The 16,737-nt window shown below is 37.6% G+C and overlaps 1 protein-coding gene across 1 annotated transcript in view; it reads left to right on the top strand.

Moving 5' to 3' along the window:
* Positions 1-16,737, top strand: part of cdkal1 (CDK5 regulatory subunit associated protein 1-like 1) — a 474,679-nt gene that overhangs the window by 7,520 nt on the left and 450,422 nt on the right. Inside the window, exon 2 of the mRNA XM_056257716.1 lies at positions 3,488-3,648. Coding sequence (XP_056113691.1) covers positions 3,491-3,648 — 158 coding nt within the window. The 5' untranslated portion in view covers positions 3,488-3,490. The remainder of the gene's footprint in view (positions 1-3,487; positions 3,649-16,737) is intronic.

A 16,737-nucleotide genomic window follows, 5' to 3' on the forward strand; every position in this document is an offset into this window, starting at 1 on the left:
ATTTTGGAGTTTATTTTGGGGTATTTTTAAATGTATGGCAAATCTCAGTATTTCGTTAGCGTAACCCAGTTTGGGATCCACTGCTCTAAGATACAAACAGTTTGTGCAGGATTGAGAAGCACTGTATTATGTTGTGAGTATATCATTATTATTAATTCATGTTTTTTTTTGGTAGATCGATTTATGGTTTAATCGACTGTAGGGGTGGTAATCACAGGGTACCTCACCTCACGATACGATACACGACTCACGATACCGATAATATCACGATACAGCAATTCTGCGATAATCAATATATTGCTAGACAATCGTATAATGATACATCACGATATCTGTTTGACTTATTATTATTATTATTATCATCATTATACATTTTATTTTAAATGGACTTGCTCCGCAATATCTTTCTGATCTTTTAGTACCCTACGTTCCGACACGTAATCTTCGCTCAGCCAATGCTGGTCTTTTAGTTGTTCCGGTAACGCCCCTGAAAACTATGGGTGACAGGGCGTTTTCTTCGGTTGCCCCAAAGGTATGGAATTCACTGCCCTCACAAATTAGAAGTGCTCCATCTCTGAAATTGTTTAAGTCATCCCTTAAAACTTATTATTTTAAAGAAGCTTTTGGGTGAAACGTGATTGTTGTGGTTAACTCCATGTAATATATTTTACGGTTTTGTTTAACTTATGTTTTGTTTATTGATTTTAAATTGTTTTTTAGATTTATAACATTGTTTGTATGCATGCACTGTAATAGTTTGTATGTCATGCTTATTTTATCTATTGTCTATGTTAAGCACTCTGAGAATTGACTTTTAAAAGCGCTATACAAAATAAAGTTATTATTTATAGGCGCCTTTCATTGCACTCAAGGACACTTTACAAAATCCATAAAAACTATCTTAAAATGCGGGAGGTTGTATGTATATGAACAAGATCTAGAAGATATGAAGGAGTCAAGTTGTTAAGTGCTTTGTAAGTTAAAAGTACAAATTTTAAATTTACACAGAATTTAACTGGGAGCCAATGCAAATTTTGTGAAACAGGAGAAATATGTTCAGAAATGGAAGTTTTGGTAATAACTCGAGCTGCAGCATTTTGTACCAACTGTAATTTATGAAGAGATTTGGAAGGAAGCCTATAAAAAAAGCATTACTGTAGTCGATTCGTGATGTTACAAGGGCACGCACAAGCGAAGCAGTACTCTTGAGTGAAAGGACAGGACGCAGACGATTTATATTCCTAATATGAAAGAATGCAGAACGGGTAACACTGTTAATATGAGCTTCAAAAGACAGAGTTTTGTCAAGAAGGGCACCAAAACTTTTAACCTGATTAGACATTGGAACAGAGCAATTATCTATTACCACAGAAGAAATATTTGACTTGGCTATTGTATTTTTTGAACCAACAAGAAGAATTTATGTTTTACTACTATTCAATTTGAGAGAATTACTTGAAAACCAATTTTTTTAATTCACTTTAGCACTCTCCAAGAGCAGAAGAGGGAAACTTTGAAGAAGGTTTAGAAGACAGATAAAGTTGGGTGTCGTCAGCATAAGTGAAAATTAATATCATATTTCCTAAAGATGATGCCAATTGGTAAAAGATAAATAAACAAAAGAGGTCCCAAAAGAGAACACTGGGGGACACCAGTGACAACATGGGTGGGTTTTGATTTAAACTGTTTAAGTTGTACAAATTTAATGTGATATGTGAGATGGGAACAAAACCAGCTTAGAGCCATACCATTAATTCCAAAAGATTCCAGTCTGCTTAAGAGTATAGAATGTGAAATGGTATCAAATGCTGCACTAAGATCAAGAAGTATAAGGATTGATAAAAGACCAGAATCAGCAGCTAGTAATAGATCATTAGAAATCTTTACAAGTGCAGTTTCAACTGATGGGAACGAAACCCTGACTGAAACGGCTCATATAAACTATTACAAGAAAGATGTTCACTATGAAAACAAAATGCCCGTTAAAAGGTTAAGTGCAGGTTTTCTCTTTTTATTCAAGTCCAAACTGTTAGAAAACAGCACAAAAAGTTTTTCAGTCTGTAAATTAAATTGAACATTTTAAGTAAATTAAACCTTTTCAATGAGATCAGGGTGATGGCATTGCAATTGGCTTTGCATGTTTGTGGTAATACCTGTGCATTTTACATTTATCTGGCAGTTCTTGTTTATCACATACTCATTGTCAATTTTGTTTGTCCCATCAATGGTATAAAAGCCGAAGTGGGTCCAAACTTTGGAGTTAAACTTGGCTGGGGCATCTATTATTTTACTCGCACTGCTGTCTGCCGTCCCGTTTAAAACCTCTTTTTCTTAGGCTAGTTAACTTATGTTCATGTTTCATGTTTCCCTCATGCATGTGTTTTTTTTTAACATATTTGTTAAAACTGTCATTATGTCCTGACAGTAGAATATGAGATGGATAATCTGTGAAAAAATCAAGCTCCTCTGGCTCCTCCCAGGGGTCCTATTGCCATTTGCAGAAATACACCGCTCCCGGTCAGAAACAACCAATCAGAGCCAGGAGGAATGTCTTAGCAGTGTCAATCACGCTTGTGTTCGCGCTTATCACACCCCTCTCTTGCACAGCGCGTACCGTCGTTCAAACTCAAGATTGCCGGTGTGCGGCAGCTGTGCTAATTGCGGAGAAACAACCTAAACTGCCAATTTCTCGAGTGGCACCTGCTCATAAAACAAAGACGGGTAAAAGGAAAAAGACCGATGACGATAAATAAGCGAAAAAGAAAGAATTAGACAGAGCCCATTGACTCAGTGTCAAAACTCTAGCCGCATAACATGTAGATAAAATGTCACGCACTGTGCAAAGCAACAATTGAAACCTGCTAATTCACTGGCTTGTCATGTTGCTGAAATAATGTACTAGCAAACCTTATCTAGCATTAGGCCTACATATCGCTAGAATAATTACTTACATACTGTTACGTTAGTTACCGTTATATTATCTTACTAGCTATTTATAACTTATAGAAAGGGTGCAACGTTATAAAGTTACATTACATGTATTGCAAAATACGTAATGATTTGAGGACCAAGTTTGTAGTCAAAGTATGGGCAGGCCTTAGTCAATGTAAAGCATATTGTTGCAATTCCCTACTGCAGCTTTAATAAACTTTTATAAAATAAAATAAAAAAGTAGCGACAATATGTTGCTCTGTCGATATTTTGTCCCACCCCTAATCCACTGTGTATGCTATATTTTTTGTTTTTCATTATAATTGTTTCCTTATAAAAAGTAACTATTGTTTATTTTTAATCATATACTCTGTTTTAGGGTGACTTCTGTCCAGGAACTGCAGATGAAAAATAGCCCTCGCCTAACTCTGGCACATTTAGGCAACTGAAAAGTTTATTATGTGCACTGTCCCTATTAAAAATAGACTAACAAATAAAATGAATAAAATAAAGAATTACCCTGCGGTATTTCATCTAGTGCATTTGTTTTCATTAGATCATGCCGTCTGCTTGTGACTCTCTTGTTGATGATATCGAGGATATGGTGACCTCCAATGACCCTACTCCCCATGAGCGCCAGTTTGCCAGGAGAAGCATTGTGCCTCGCGCACGCAAGCACAAGCAACAGCCTGTAGGAGAAGAGCTTCTGGCAGACAGGTCAGAAACACAACTGTCACATGCAGTCACATTACAATTTGGTCCTCTGCTGTCCTTAAACTAACACTATGAAAGGTATTGTCAAGATTTCACAGACCTATTAGTGCGCTCAGGTGCTGTTGTGATGAAGTCGTGTTGCACATCTTATTTGCTGAGTTTCCATCTATTTTTATGCAAATATTGTGTCTATGTAAGCATTCAGCTACGCCATGACATACAATAAAGGTGGATTCCCACTAGGGCTGTGTATCACCAACAATGTCACGATACCATACGCATCACGATACTAAAGCCACGATACGATACATATCACGATATGGATCAATTTGGAATTTAAATTTCTTTTGAGCTGAGTTTAGTAACAGTGTTATAACAGTTGTGATAACTGAAAAACAATTTAGTTTTTGTCATAAAAAAACAATAAATAAATAAAATAAATAAAAACAATAAATAAAAATGTTTAGAATGGCTCTTCCTTCTGCTTTTAAAGTCTGCCTCAATAACTGAAATGACAGTTATAGTGACACTGAAGCATGTCTACACTGCTCAATGACTAAACAAAACTTAAAACATTCCATAAAAGCAAAAACGGTATCCACAGAAACCTAAAATTCTCAAAACAGCAGCATCTGTCTAAAAAACAATCGTAACCATTCTATTTCATCAGAAACGATCTTAAAACAGAGCTTTAATTGTAAAATACCGAACTTGTCCTTTAACTTCATCACAACCGCGAATTGCCGTTGCTGTTAAAAACGTTTATGCTTATTTAAGACATAACCAACTGTGTTTAGAGAATACTTGCCTAGACCGAAATTTTTGACATAATTTTGCGTGTTTTAGTCTGTTAAAGCAATGTAATCTCGCGAGCTGTATGTGAGGTGGCTTGTCTATGTATGCACGCAGAGAAAACCAACTCTCAGAGAGCGCGCAAGTACTGAATAGTTTAAAATCGTTTGAATGTTTAAACTGGTAAGACTTAAAGACGCGCAAATGGTAAACTTTAATGCTGGCCCGATTATGCAAGTGAATATTCCGTCATGTACCGACTCCTAAACACGAGCGTGTAGTTGCACCGGCTCCAGCACTTGACGCTTGCCTTGAGCAGCCCGTTTTGAGAGACGAGAGAGAGAAGACACAGCACCATTGAACTCACGCTGTTTGTGAAATTGCGTCTCGCAGAACGTTTTAAAACTACTGATTTGATTTTATAATCTGTGTGGATTCATTTACTAATACAACCTACATGCTAAAGTGAATCATGTTTGCGGGAATTTACCGCATTATAAGTGGGAGAGCTGCGGGAATGATTAAAATTATGCGCAATACCCGCGCCGAAATTCGAGCCCTGGCTACATTCAAAAGCACAACAGTATCGATACGGCAGCTGCTGTATCGATACGCGCGGCGCATCGCCAGGAGTTCATGACGTTGTATCGATATTCTGAGCACAGCCCTAATTCCCACAGGATAATGTGCATAACGTAGTTTATGGGAATGTGCACTTTCACATTTTGCCTTAAAAGTTACCTTAAATACATTTAGACAGAAAACATGACAGATCTTCAGGATCTTTCCTGGATCTCCTTGCATACAGATAGAAAGCGACTTCTGCACTCTCACCAAAATGAGATAATGAGAGCATTCACGAGAGCTCAGAGCTCCATCAGTGAGCTCACACTGAAAACAAAAGAAGCTTGCGTTTAAGTGATATTAAGCTGATTTCTGTTTGGCTAATGTTCAGTGCTGCTGGCTGCTGCTGCTGCTGCAAAAAGAAAAACACACACAATGGGAATAGACCCATTTTTTTTATGATTAGTCACAACTAATCAATCATTTTTCAACTATTTGTGCAACTTTAAGTAAACCCTTGTATGATGTTAAACACTGCAACCATGAACACCAGGATGCAAATGTGACAAATCCAATAAAATCACTGAGATGTAACACATTGATCATGTGAAGGTACGGTATATCAACAAACCTGACCTTAACCCTCTGGGGACGGAAAACGCACCGGTGCGTTTTGGCAGATTTTTTTCACATAGCAGAAAAATAGACTTAAACTACTCCATTTCTGGTCATACGGAGTTGAGACATATTAAAAAATAAACTGTTAAATGTCTACTTTTTTATGTGCCCACCTACAATCGAAATAAAATATTGTGCTTTTGGAAAATAAACAGGGTGTGCGTTCTGCCTCTCCATGTCCGTGAACTTTTTTTCTGGAGCACGTCTCTAAACTTAAACAAAACTCAGCGAATACTATTCACCCAGACATGAGCAATATGTTTATGATCATATAAGTTTGTACTTTTAAATTATCTAATTTAAAACTAAAATAAATATTCTCTGTTTATGTAATCTATATAAAAAGAGAGAGGTGTCAGCCGTTCTCATTATCGTTCTCGCATCTCATTATTCCGCTAATGTGACACGCCCACGGAGAGCGCGCGCTATTCAAATGCTAATGATCTGAAGCAACACATTGAGATGTGTAAACGCCCACATAAACTCGGTAAACACACTATATTTAGTCAGATTAATGTACTGTCGTCTTGCGCGGCTGTGAGGAATAATCTTGGGACATTTACCTACCTCAGAACAAGTGCTGGTTTATTTTCACTTCGAGGAGCGTGCTGAGCTGTAAGTGTTTTTATTCTTGTGCTTTGTTCTAGGGCTGTGTTGAAAAAATCGATTCACTAATTCTGAATCGATTTTGATATTAATTTCTAAAGATTGATCCGTAACTCAGAGGATCGATTTAATAATAGGCTTACATTTCCCCGTGAACTTTAACTTGCCGCGACTGGAGATCCCTGTATGCGCATTGAAAGGCTTTCACTCAGCGCGCACATTGTTACGACAACGGGCTTTGAGTGAGTGAGTCATTAAACCGTTCATTCAACGAACACGTTCCAAAAAGCTGATTCATTAAGAGATGTAATGAAACAAGGTGTTAATTATTTTTAACTTTGAGTTCCACTTTTCAAGGCTCAGCTGAGCTGCAATGCGTCGCATGGGTATCGCTGAAGCTGAAGCTTCACTTATTAGAGAGACCAATATGGCATTGATTCAATGCGTGACTCGCTGATTTTATTTCCCCGCGCTTCCTCGCGCTGTGGAATGCTGACCAGCGCTGCTGCTGACGCGCATTTATGGTAAATACCCGTGACGTGAAAGTTAAAAGGATGATACGACAAATATTTCGCTTTCCTTTGACACGGCAACCTTTTTCACGAATACATATGACTTCAAAGACAGACGCAGGTAATCGCACGCGCTCTGCCGATCTCTCATATTCACTGTCTGTGCGAAGCCTCTGTAGGCTACACATCACCACGATAAACAGTCTTGTTTGTTATCATTATGAACTTCAAAACAAGAAGGAACAAGATAAAAAACGTGAATATCGCGGTTGCTGCGGTTACTTGCAATCCTCTGCGGTTGACTTGTCAGTAGCGCGGTACTACAAGATTGCGGTAATCGCGACAGCCCTAGTACTGCTGCTGATATACCTCTGCGTCCTCTGTCGTCTACACCAGTGCAAGTTTGTGAAAGCAGTTGTATCAACACTCTGGAAGGGGGATTGTTCTTTACAACCATCAATACTCCATTAATTTGCAGTTAAATGTCTATAATAATAGTATCAATATGTTGCATAACTACAGTCCTGTAATTCAGGTAACAGCTGGAAAAAAAAAGCTTTTTTCAAAAACACTTATCTAAATCTCGAAGATCGGATCAGATCGGATCGAATCGAAAAATGATAATCGATTCAAGACCTTGAGAATCGGAATCGAATCGATTCTTGAAATTTGAATCGAAACCCAGCCCTACTTTGTTCTAATCGCGATATATAATAACGTTAGTGTCTGTAAACGCAAAAATAGCCTACTGTTTAAATTTGAATCATGTTTCTGTGTGTGTGTGTGACTAGTTTTGGATAGATTATAAAGTTTTAACTCTAAAATAGACATCAAATAAGCTTTTGTTAGCAGTTTCTGCTCATATGTTAAATATATAGTATGTTTTGTCAATAAACTAATCAACTAAGAATAGTGTTTGTTCCAATGCAAGCTATATCAAAATAATGAATCATTAACTTTGAAATATGTATGATAAAATTTATTGGCCTACTAAGACATTTATGGAAAAAGACAATTTTCTTTTCAAGATGTTTCCAACTCTAACTTTGAACCAATTCTGTAGAATGGCCCATATAACCTATTTGAACAGGATTTGTTTCCAGGTATGACTAAAAATGTGGGTAACACTTTACTTGAAGGGGTGTACATAAGACTGATATGACACCTTCATAACCATGACATGACATGTCATGAATATGAAGGAGCTTTTATGCATGTTTATGATAAGTGTCATTAAGTGTCATTCGCTCAATTATGACATTTTTAATGCAAATATGACATTGTTTGAGATGTCTTTGTTATGACAACTTGACATAAACCAAAACATCATAACCTGTCAGTCTCTTTGTCATGACAACTTGACATTAAATTAAGTTGAACTGTCATGTGGTTGGTTTTGACATTGGCTGTCATCAGGCCATTATAACTGTGTCATGAATATTTTTTGTGACCTCAACTACAGTGGTACAAATTGAAATTGTCATTAAAAAGTTATAATGGCTTCATGACAGCCAATGTCAAAACCAACCACCAGACAGTTTAATGTAATGTTAACCCATAAAGCTAAGTGGTTTCTTAAGTTTGATAATTAATCTGCTATGTCATGTTTATGACAGGTTGTGTTGTCTTAGTAATGTCAAGTTGTCATGACAAAGACAATGACAGGTTATGATGTATTGGTTTATGTCAAGGTGTCATTACCAAGACATCTCAAACAATGTCATATTTGCATTAAAAATGTCATAATTGAGTGAAAGACACTTAATGACAGTTGTCATAAACATGCATAAAACTTCCTTTATATTCATAACATGTCATGTCATGGTTATGAAGGTGTCATGTCAGTCTTATGCACACCCCTTCAAGTAAAGTGTTACCAAAATGGGCTTTTGACTTTCATTTATATTTTGATTTTATATATATATATATATATATATATATATATATATATATATATATATATATATATATATATATATATATATATATATATATATATATATATATATATATATATATATATATATATATATATATATATATATATATATATATATATATATAAATTAGTGCTGGGCAACGATTAAAAAATTTAATCTCGATTAATCGCATGATTTTCTTGCGATTAATCGCATTGTTGTGCGCAATATTGAATAATGAATTCTAAAGTAGTGTATTGCGCACTTTTGATTTAAATGTACTGCTACAAAAGTGCAATAACATGTGGTTTGCAAAAACTTTAAACAAATAAGGTGCTTTTATACCAGCAGTATTCCCTTTACACAGTATCAATACAATATTTCTTGTAAATCTCAACTTAAACATTAACGTAATCAAATCAAATATTTAAACAAAGCTATTTGCCACTGCATTACCTTTTATCTAGCTTGTTAAAAAGAGTCCAGTTTTCTTTTTTTTCTGAACAGGTAGGCCTATCTTGTATCAGGGAGCAGCAGAAACAGTCTAGTTAAAGGGTCATGATCACTACTACAGATATAAGTCGACCAACGTTACTTCTCTGATAGCAGCTTAGGTTTGGTCATGGCATGCCATGGTTTCCCACGTAAGATTACATTAAACAGAGGTAAAGCCCAATTTATACTTCTGCGTCGAACTCGCGCCGTAGCTGTGTAGCGCGCGTACCCTGACGTGCATCTCTCCAAAAATGTAACGTCAATTCTACGCGTACTGCAAGCGCTGTGATTGCTAGAACCGCTCCCCGGGTTTCACACTCTCCCTCTGCATGTGTAATTGCGCGTCAACGCGGACAACGACGCAGATATATAAATGAAAACCAACGCGTAGTCTATAGCGTAGAGGCTCCGGCTTAGGTCCGACGCAGAAGTATAAATCAGCCTAGAGTGAGGTGAAGTGGTCGAGCACAGGTGCAGCGACAAGCGGGTGCGTTTCTGTGAAACTGTTGCGGTCATGCTCGCCTCACGCACGCGCCCGCCCGTTGCCGAAGTTGAATTGTCTAACTTTTTGTACACGACGCGCAGCACAAATCATTGGAAGAGAGACTGATCCTCGGCTCGCTGTTTGTGAGTTTCCAGAATCTAAATAGTTATCAGGACATCAACAGGAGGGAATTCACATGGCAGAGCATCCCCGCTAAACTAAACGCAGGCCTATCAGGTAAAGTTATGTATAATTTTAATTTAAGTTAAAAAGGCTACAGCTGCGTAGCGCACAGAAGCCGTTGCATGGTTACTATCCATGGAGCGCCTGTCATTCACTCGCGGAGCTCTGTCTCCCTTTCTGTTCACCTGAGAGAACCTGCCAAACCCTCTCCACTGCTTGTTTGGGTGGGTTATTTGCTGGCTGACCAACATTCCACCCCTCCTGTGATCATGGTTTGACTGTAGGCCTATGTGTATTCAGAGCCAGTGAGCAACGGACTTTCAAAATAATAATAATAAAAAAAACTGCGTTAACGCGCGATAAAAAAATTGTCGGCATTAATTAATAAATGCGTTAACGCGATAACGCGTTAACTTGCCCAGCACTATTATAAATATATTAGGGGTGTAACGATACACGTATTCGTATTGAACCGTTCGGTACAAGGCTTTCGGTTCGGTTTTCGGTACGCATTTTTGAACCAAACGGTTCGTTGGACCATTTTCCCTGCCGACCAAAATTTTGTTATTTCAAATGTAGGCGCGTCACGCGTGACAAGCGCGCTCATAATGTAAGAGACGCTGGCGTGACCACAACATTGCCCAACATCAAATGGCAAATGTAATGTAAGCGGAACGAAACCACTCGTTATTGTGTGGTTGACGGACCGTTTATCAGTTTGGACCAATGCAGCGCGAGCCGATCTTAATCATCAGCACTGTTACTACACAGCGAAATCCAGTAAAGAAAGCATTTGAATTCGTCACTGAAGTAATAACATCGCTGCGAGATCTAGTGAGAAACATTCGCATTTCTCCGTTATTAACGGATCAAACAGCGCTGACGTGGAAACCAGGAAGAAATATTGTGCCATGAATGAACTATCCAGTGTCCACAGATCAGCAACATTCACCATGGATTTACTGTAGTAACACTACTAACTGTAACCATGGAAGTTTGGCAGGAATAGTAGGCTATAATGCTTTCAAGTAACATCACGTCGGTTTTATTTTGACATTATGAATACAATTGCTGCCCTCAAATGTTAATCTGAACTAAAATAAACCTTTGTTTATAACTACTACAATATTACATTTTTGCTGCCCTCAAATGTTAATCTGAACTAAAATAAACCTTTGTTTATAACTACTACAATATTACATTTAATTTAGTCCAAGGAGCTGTTTTGTTTTATAAGCTCCTAAGAAAAGTTAAGTATAGCTCCATCATTGCTCAAAGTTAAAAAATATCATACTTTATGATTAGTTTTAATAAAAATATAATTAAAAAAATTAAATCAAGGAAATTTCTCTGGCATTTCTTTCTTTTTGCTGTATCGGAAACGTACCGAACCGTGACACAAGTGTATCGTATCGAACCGTACCGTGAATTTTGTGAACCGTTACACCCCTAATATATATGTGTGTGTGTGTATATTGTCCTTGCATTCTTTCTTGTGTGACACACCTGAATGAAAGGCTCATTAATATGCGGGTCGTCTTTGTCTTCTCAACCACCTAATTATTCACAATGGGGTTGGGCCATTCACGCCCATTTGCATATTGCCTTGGCTAACAAAAAATGTTTTTCACAATTTAAAAGAATCTATTGTGTTATGTGAATGATTAGACAGGATGATTTTCAGATCATTTTGAAGCAAAAACTCTAGGCCACAACTTCCATTAGTCGAAAGTCTGGTTGACACATATTTAGTATGTGTTTTGTGGCTTTATTTCAGAAAATTTAATTTTTAGTTTTTTCAATAACCATGCATAAACAATATTCTCTCAAAAATACAAACATGTACATACATGTTGCTCACATATTATGGTAGCCCTGTTTGTGCTAAATAGTGTAATTTCACCTGTGCCATTAATATGTTTATAAGCAGCTGAAAAAAGCACAAATGTCAGGGCTTGTCAAAACATCTCAAGGACCCCAAAAACACCTTGGTCCCCAGAGGGTTAAAGAGCCCCTACATTTTTCACCAAAAATGTAGGTATGGGCCCGGTGTCTTTACATTTCATCCTAACCACCAGATTGTCCTACCAGGGCATACTGCACACATCTATATTGTGTCATTTTAAAAAAAAAGCATGCATTGTTTTAAGAGTAGGTTTAAGGTAGGGGTAGGTATGGATGTTAATAAAGCCTCAAACACATTAATAGGATTTGCTGTTTGCACAATCTGATGGCTAGCATTTTTTGCTGTCGAATGGTTCTACTGACTGTTTTAATTGGAGGTAGCAAAATCTGACAAGGTTGGACAAATCGACAGAACACCGGATCTAGACACGGGCAGGGGTGTTTAAAATGTATCTTAATGTGTATCTTCATATACTTAAAATCAATCAGCTAAAGAAAATAATCTTCTTATTTATAAGTAACATGTTACCCCTTGTTGGAGTGTGTTGGTGTCTGTCGGAGCTTGTTTTTGCTGATTGAACATGCTGAATCGGAATTAGAATGTCTGATTCATAATGCTGTAATCTGGTGACTGTCGCCGTTGGTCTGTCTTTGCAGTGTGAATTGGCCTTTAAGAGAACATGTGTGAACATCCTATTTGTGTATTTACCAGAAAAGTCGTTCTGGTAATTTTATATGTTAATTTGCAATAATTGCTGTGTAAAAGGAGATATTGAAGTAAGAATGCAGTTTATCTGTCAGTCAGATAGGCATTAAAGTTGCATTTGTCGCTATAGCAACAGTAGGCTCCTGTAAAGATGAAGTTATAACAGAAACTAACATAAAATAGAGGTGCACCACCAGTCAACTGGCCATAAATCGAAACCGGTTTTTAGTTCTTTTTTTTGGCCGATCTCTATTCCAGACTTGCACACAAACTGTATTACGATCATTTCCCAAAATGCCATTTGTATGGAAATATTGCAAAGTCTGTAAACAGGAGACAGGCCAGAGACGGGACATGCCGAAGACGGACACAAAGAAGAGAACACAAGACGCATCAGCAGAGCAAATACTGTACCAGGCACAGCAAGTTCACTGTTTGCGATGCTCAAAATATTGGAAGAAAAATTATTAATAATAATTGGGGGTAGTGGTTTATATGAATGTATCTCTGAAAGGTAGGGGTGTAACGGTACATGTATTCGTATTGAACCGTTTCGGTTCGAGGCTTCCGGTTCGGTACGCATACAAACCGAACGATTCCTTGGACCATTTTTCTTGCCGACAAAATTTGCGCTGGCGCGATCACCACAACGTTGCGCAACATCAAATGGCAAACGTAATGAAAGCGGAACGAAACTGCGCTACTCATTATATTGTGCTTCACGGATCGTTTGACCAGCAACATCTGTGCAGCGCGAGCCGATCTCGATCAAGCGACACTGTTACAACACAGCGCTAAGAGATCCAGTAAAGAAAACATTTGAATTCACCACTGAAGTAATAACATCGCTGCGAGATCTAGTGAGAAGCATTCACATTTCTCCGTTATTAACCGTAGTTCTCTATTAGATCAAACAGCGCTGACGTGGAAACCAGGAGAAACATTGTGCCGTGAATGAAGTAGTAATACTTTACGTCCACAGACCAGCAACATTCACCATGGATTTAATATAGTAGGCTAACACTAACTGTAACCAGTTTGGCTGGAATAGTGAACTGCTTTCAAGTACTTCACACATCTTTTTCCAGCTCTTCAAAACTCAAATAATATATACATAAATATATATTTAAATGTTATTTTTAATGTGATGATTTTTTGACACATTATTTGTTCATCCTTCAAAGATGACCCCCATTTATAAACCTGAAAGTTTCAAGATGTAGGAAAACTCAGTTATTTAAAAATATTTTTTCTTTTAACAAATAAGAAATTTCTCTGGCATTTCTTTCTTTTTGCTGTATCGAAAACGTACCGAACCGTGACTTTAAAACCGAGGTACGTACCGAACCGTGATTTTTGTGTACCGTTACACCCCTACTGAAAGGTAGTGTTTATAAGCGCAGCACTGCTTTGTGTACAGCGGTGCAAGGAAACTGCTGCTGTTCCATAAGCGCCACCTACTGTTACAGAGTGAATTTTCAATTTTGCAATTGTGTATTCCTCTTATGTAGCATAATTCTCAAATCTGATTTCAGTCCATTCTGTTTTTGTTTTAAATGTTGAAATAATACGAATCAAAAACAACTGATAATGCTACGTGTGAATTCAGTGGTTGCCTCTAATTTCAAGTGCCTGTTATAGTGAAAGTGACATGTGAAGGCCAAGTATGGTAACCCATACTCGGAATTTGTCCTCTGCATTTAACTCTTCCAAGTTAGTGCACAGTGACACACAGTAGTACGAGTAGTGTTCAGTGAACGCGCGCACACACACCTGGAGCAGTGGTCAGCCATTTTTGCTGCGGCGCCCAGTGAGCGATTTTTGGGTGCGCCTTGCTCAAGGGCACCTTAGTCGGTATTGAGCATCGAACCCGCAACCTTCTGGTTACCAGTCTGACTCTCTATCCATTAGGCAGAAAAAAATGGGCAACCGGTATCTGAATCAGCCATTTTGCTTGTAAAAAAACAAATCTGAATCAGCCATGAAAAATCATGATTGGTGGATCACTATGTAGTGATTCTAGCTCAAATAAAGGAAATATAATTTTAATAACTAATCATGAATATGATCAGGAATCGCATACACAGATTAAAATTACCCGTAAAGGGTATACGTTGCCAATGTATCTGTATGGACAACTACATACAACGGATTATAATCAATTATCCATACAGGTAGGCAAAAATAGATCAATTGAATATATCAATAATCAATCACAACTAGTGTTGTTTTTGGCGGCCTGTTTTAATTTTAGTTTTAGTCTTTGTGTCAAGCTGTCATTTTAGTTTTTATTAGTTTAAGTCACGTTCATACTCTTTTTAGTCAATGAAAATTGTGTTTTAGTCTCTTTTTAGTAATGCAATTCTATTTAACCCAGTCAATATTGTATAAGTACCTAGTAGTATAGACGAAACCAAAATTTTCTTTTAGCCAAACCCATTTCAAACAATCTTATCTTCTTATAGTTATCTTATTATATTATTGTTACCTTAGACTCAAGAATACATCCATTCCAGACACGGAAGACGCTCTGATTTGAATTTACAACATATTTATTTTACCAACCAAACATGTTAGAAGTAGCTTACACACATGATGAAATGAAAGTTTTTCCAAATGTCATTTCTTCTTTTTCTCCCAAAGACGAATCCCTTTCTCTGTGTCAGACTTAACTTTGTTTGTTGTTGTTTATGCTAACGCCTGTTTCACACATACTCCGTTTGCAGTGCGTATGTGGTGCATGTGTATGTTTTTCCCCGCACCCATGTTAATAGGTTAGAGCCTATGGTTAGAACGCTCACACCGCACCCGGTGCCTGTCCGGCAATGCGCTCCAGGAGCGGTGCGTGCATAACAGCAGAGCTGAGATCTACACAGTACCTCATAATGGACATAATGGATGTAGGCTAAAAATATTGATTTGAAATAAAAAATAGAAAATAAATGTTGTGATTGTGGTACAGCCGTAGATCAGTTGCGCACTGCAAACGCAGCACACGTGAAAGAACAATAGCGCGTGCTGCTCCTGCATACACACCGCAACACGCACCACATACGCACTACACACGGAGTATGTGTGAAACAGCCGTAACTCACGCAGCTGCATCTTCTAAATAATGCCGCGAGTGGGGGTTGAGGATGTGAAGTCGCCTGCGTCTGCGCAGTGCGATCTGATGCAACACCTGAAGTGACACAGGAAACAGAAATGCTGCATAATAATAATAATAATGCAAGTAAACGAGACGAAATAACGTTAAATAACATTTCGTCTCGTTTTGGTCAACGAAAATGAAGAGACATTTTAGCATAGTTTTTATTTTGTAAACCACATTTAGTCTCGTTTTTATTCGTCAACAATATTGCATTATACATTTAATTATAGTCATCGTCACATGACCAGCATTTACGTTGCGTCTCGTTTTCGTCACGTGATAAAGGTTCGTTGACGACGATATTTAGTCATAATTTTCGTTGACGAAAGCAACACTAATCACAACGAATTATAATTAAATATTAATGTCAATTGTCTAGAATAGATCGATTCTAGTGTCAAATACGTGTCTATCGCGTCATACGTTGGATCAAATTCTATCATATGGGTTACCTGAAGTGGAAGTTGTTGATTCTGCAATCTCTGATCATTTTCCTATTTTATTTAAAATGTCTCTTCCTCTGCTTACTATCACACCTGTTTCTAACACCACACAAGCGCGTGCATATTTACCTGATTTTGAAATGGATTTTATTAAGCTATAGAATGAGGTTAATCCTACTTTGTTCTTAGAATCCCCACTCCCTGACCTTGATGTGGAGCATCATCTCTCCCTTATAAACACTGTTTGGGAAGATATTTTAAATCTTACTGCTCCCCTCAAGTCTTTTAAATCTAAGACTAAATCTAAATCTGAGCCATGGGTTGATCATAGTTTACGCTCCTTGAGACAGTCATGCAGGAAAGCAGAAAGGAAGTGGAAAAAAGACAAATTACAGGTCTCGTACGAGATCTTAAGAGACTGTCTATCGTCATATCAGAATGCGGTTAAGAAAGCTAAAGCTTCTTATTTTACTACATTGATTGAGAAACGTCACCACACCCCAAAGGCACTTTTTTCGGTCATTAACTTTATTTTAAATCCTCCTACAAACTCTCTTTGCTGCCCATCTTTGGCACTCTGTGAGGATCTTGCTAGATTATTTGGCAATAAAGTCTCTAACCTGAGAGCTCAGTTTCAAGTCTTGAAACAGGAAA

This window comes from Rhinichthys klamathensis, unplaced genomic scaffold (assembly GCF_029890125.1).
Source record: "Rhinichthys klamathensis goyatoka isolate OS25496 unplaced genomic scaffold, OSU_Roscu_1.1 h1tg000006l_1, whole genome shotgun sequence".
NCBI classification, from domain to species: Eukaryota; Metazoa; Chordata; class Actinopteri; order Cypriniformes; family Leuciscidae; genus Rhinichthys; species Rhinichthys klamathensis.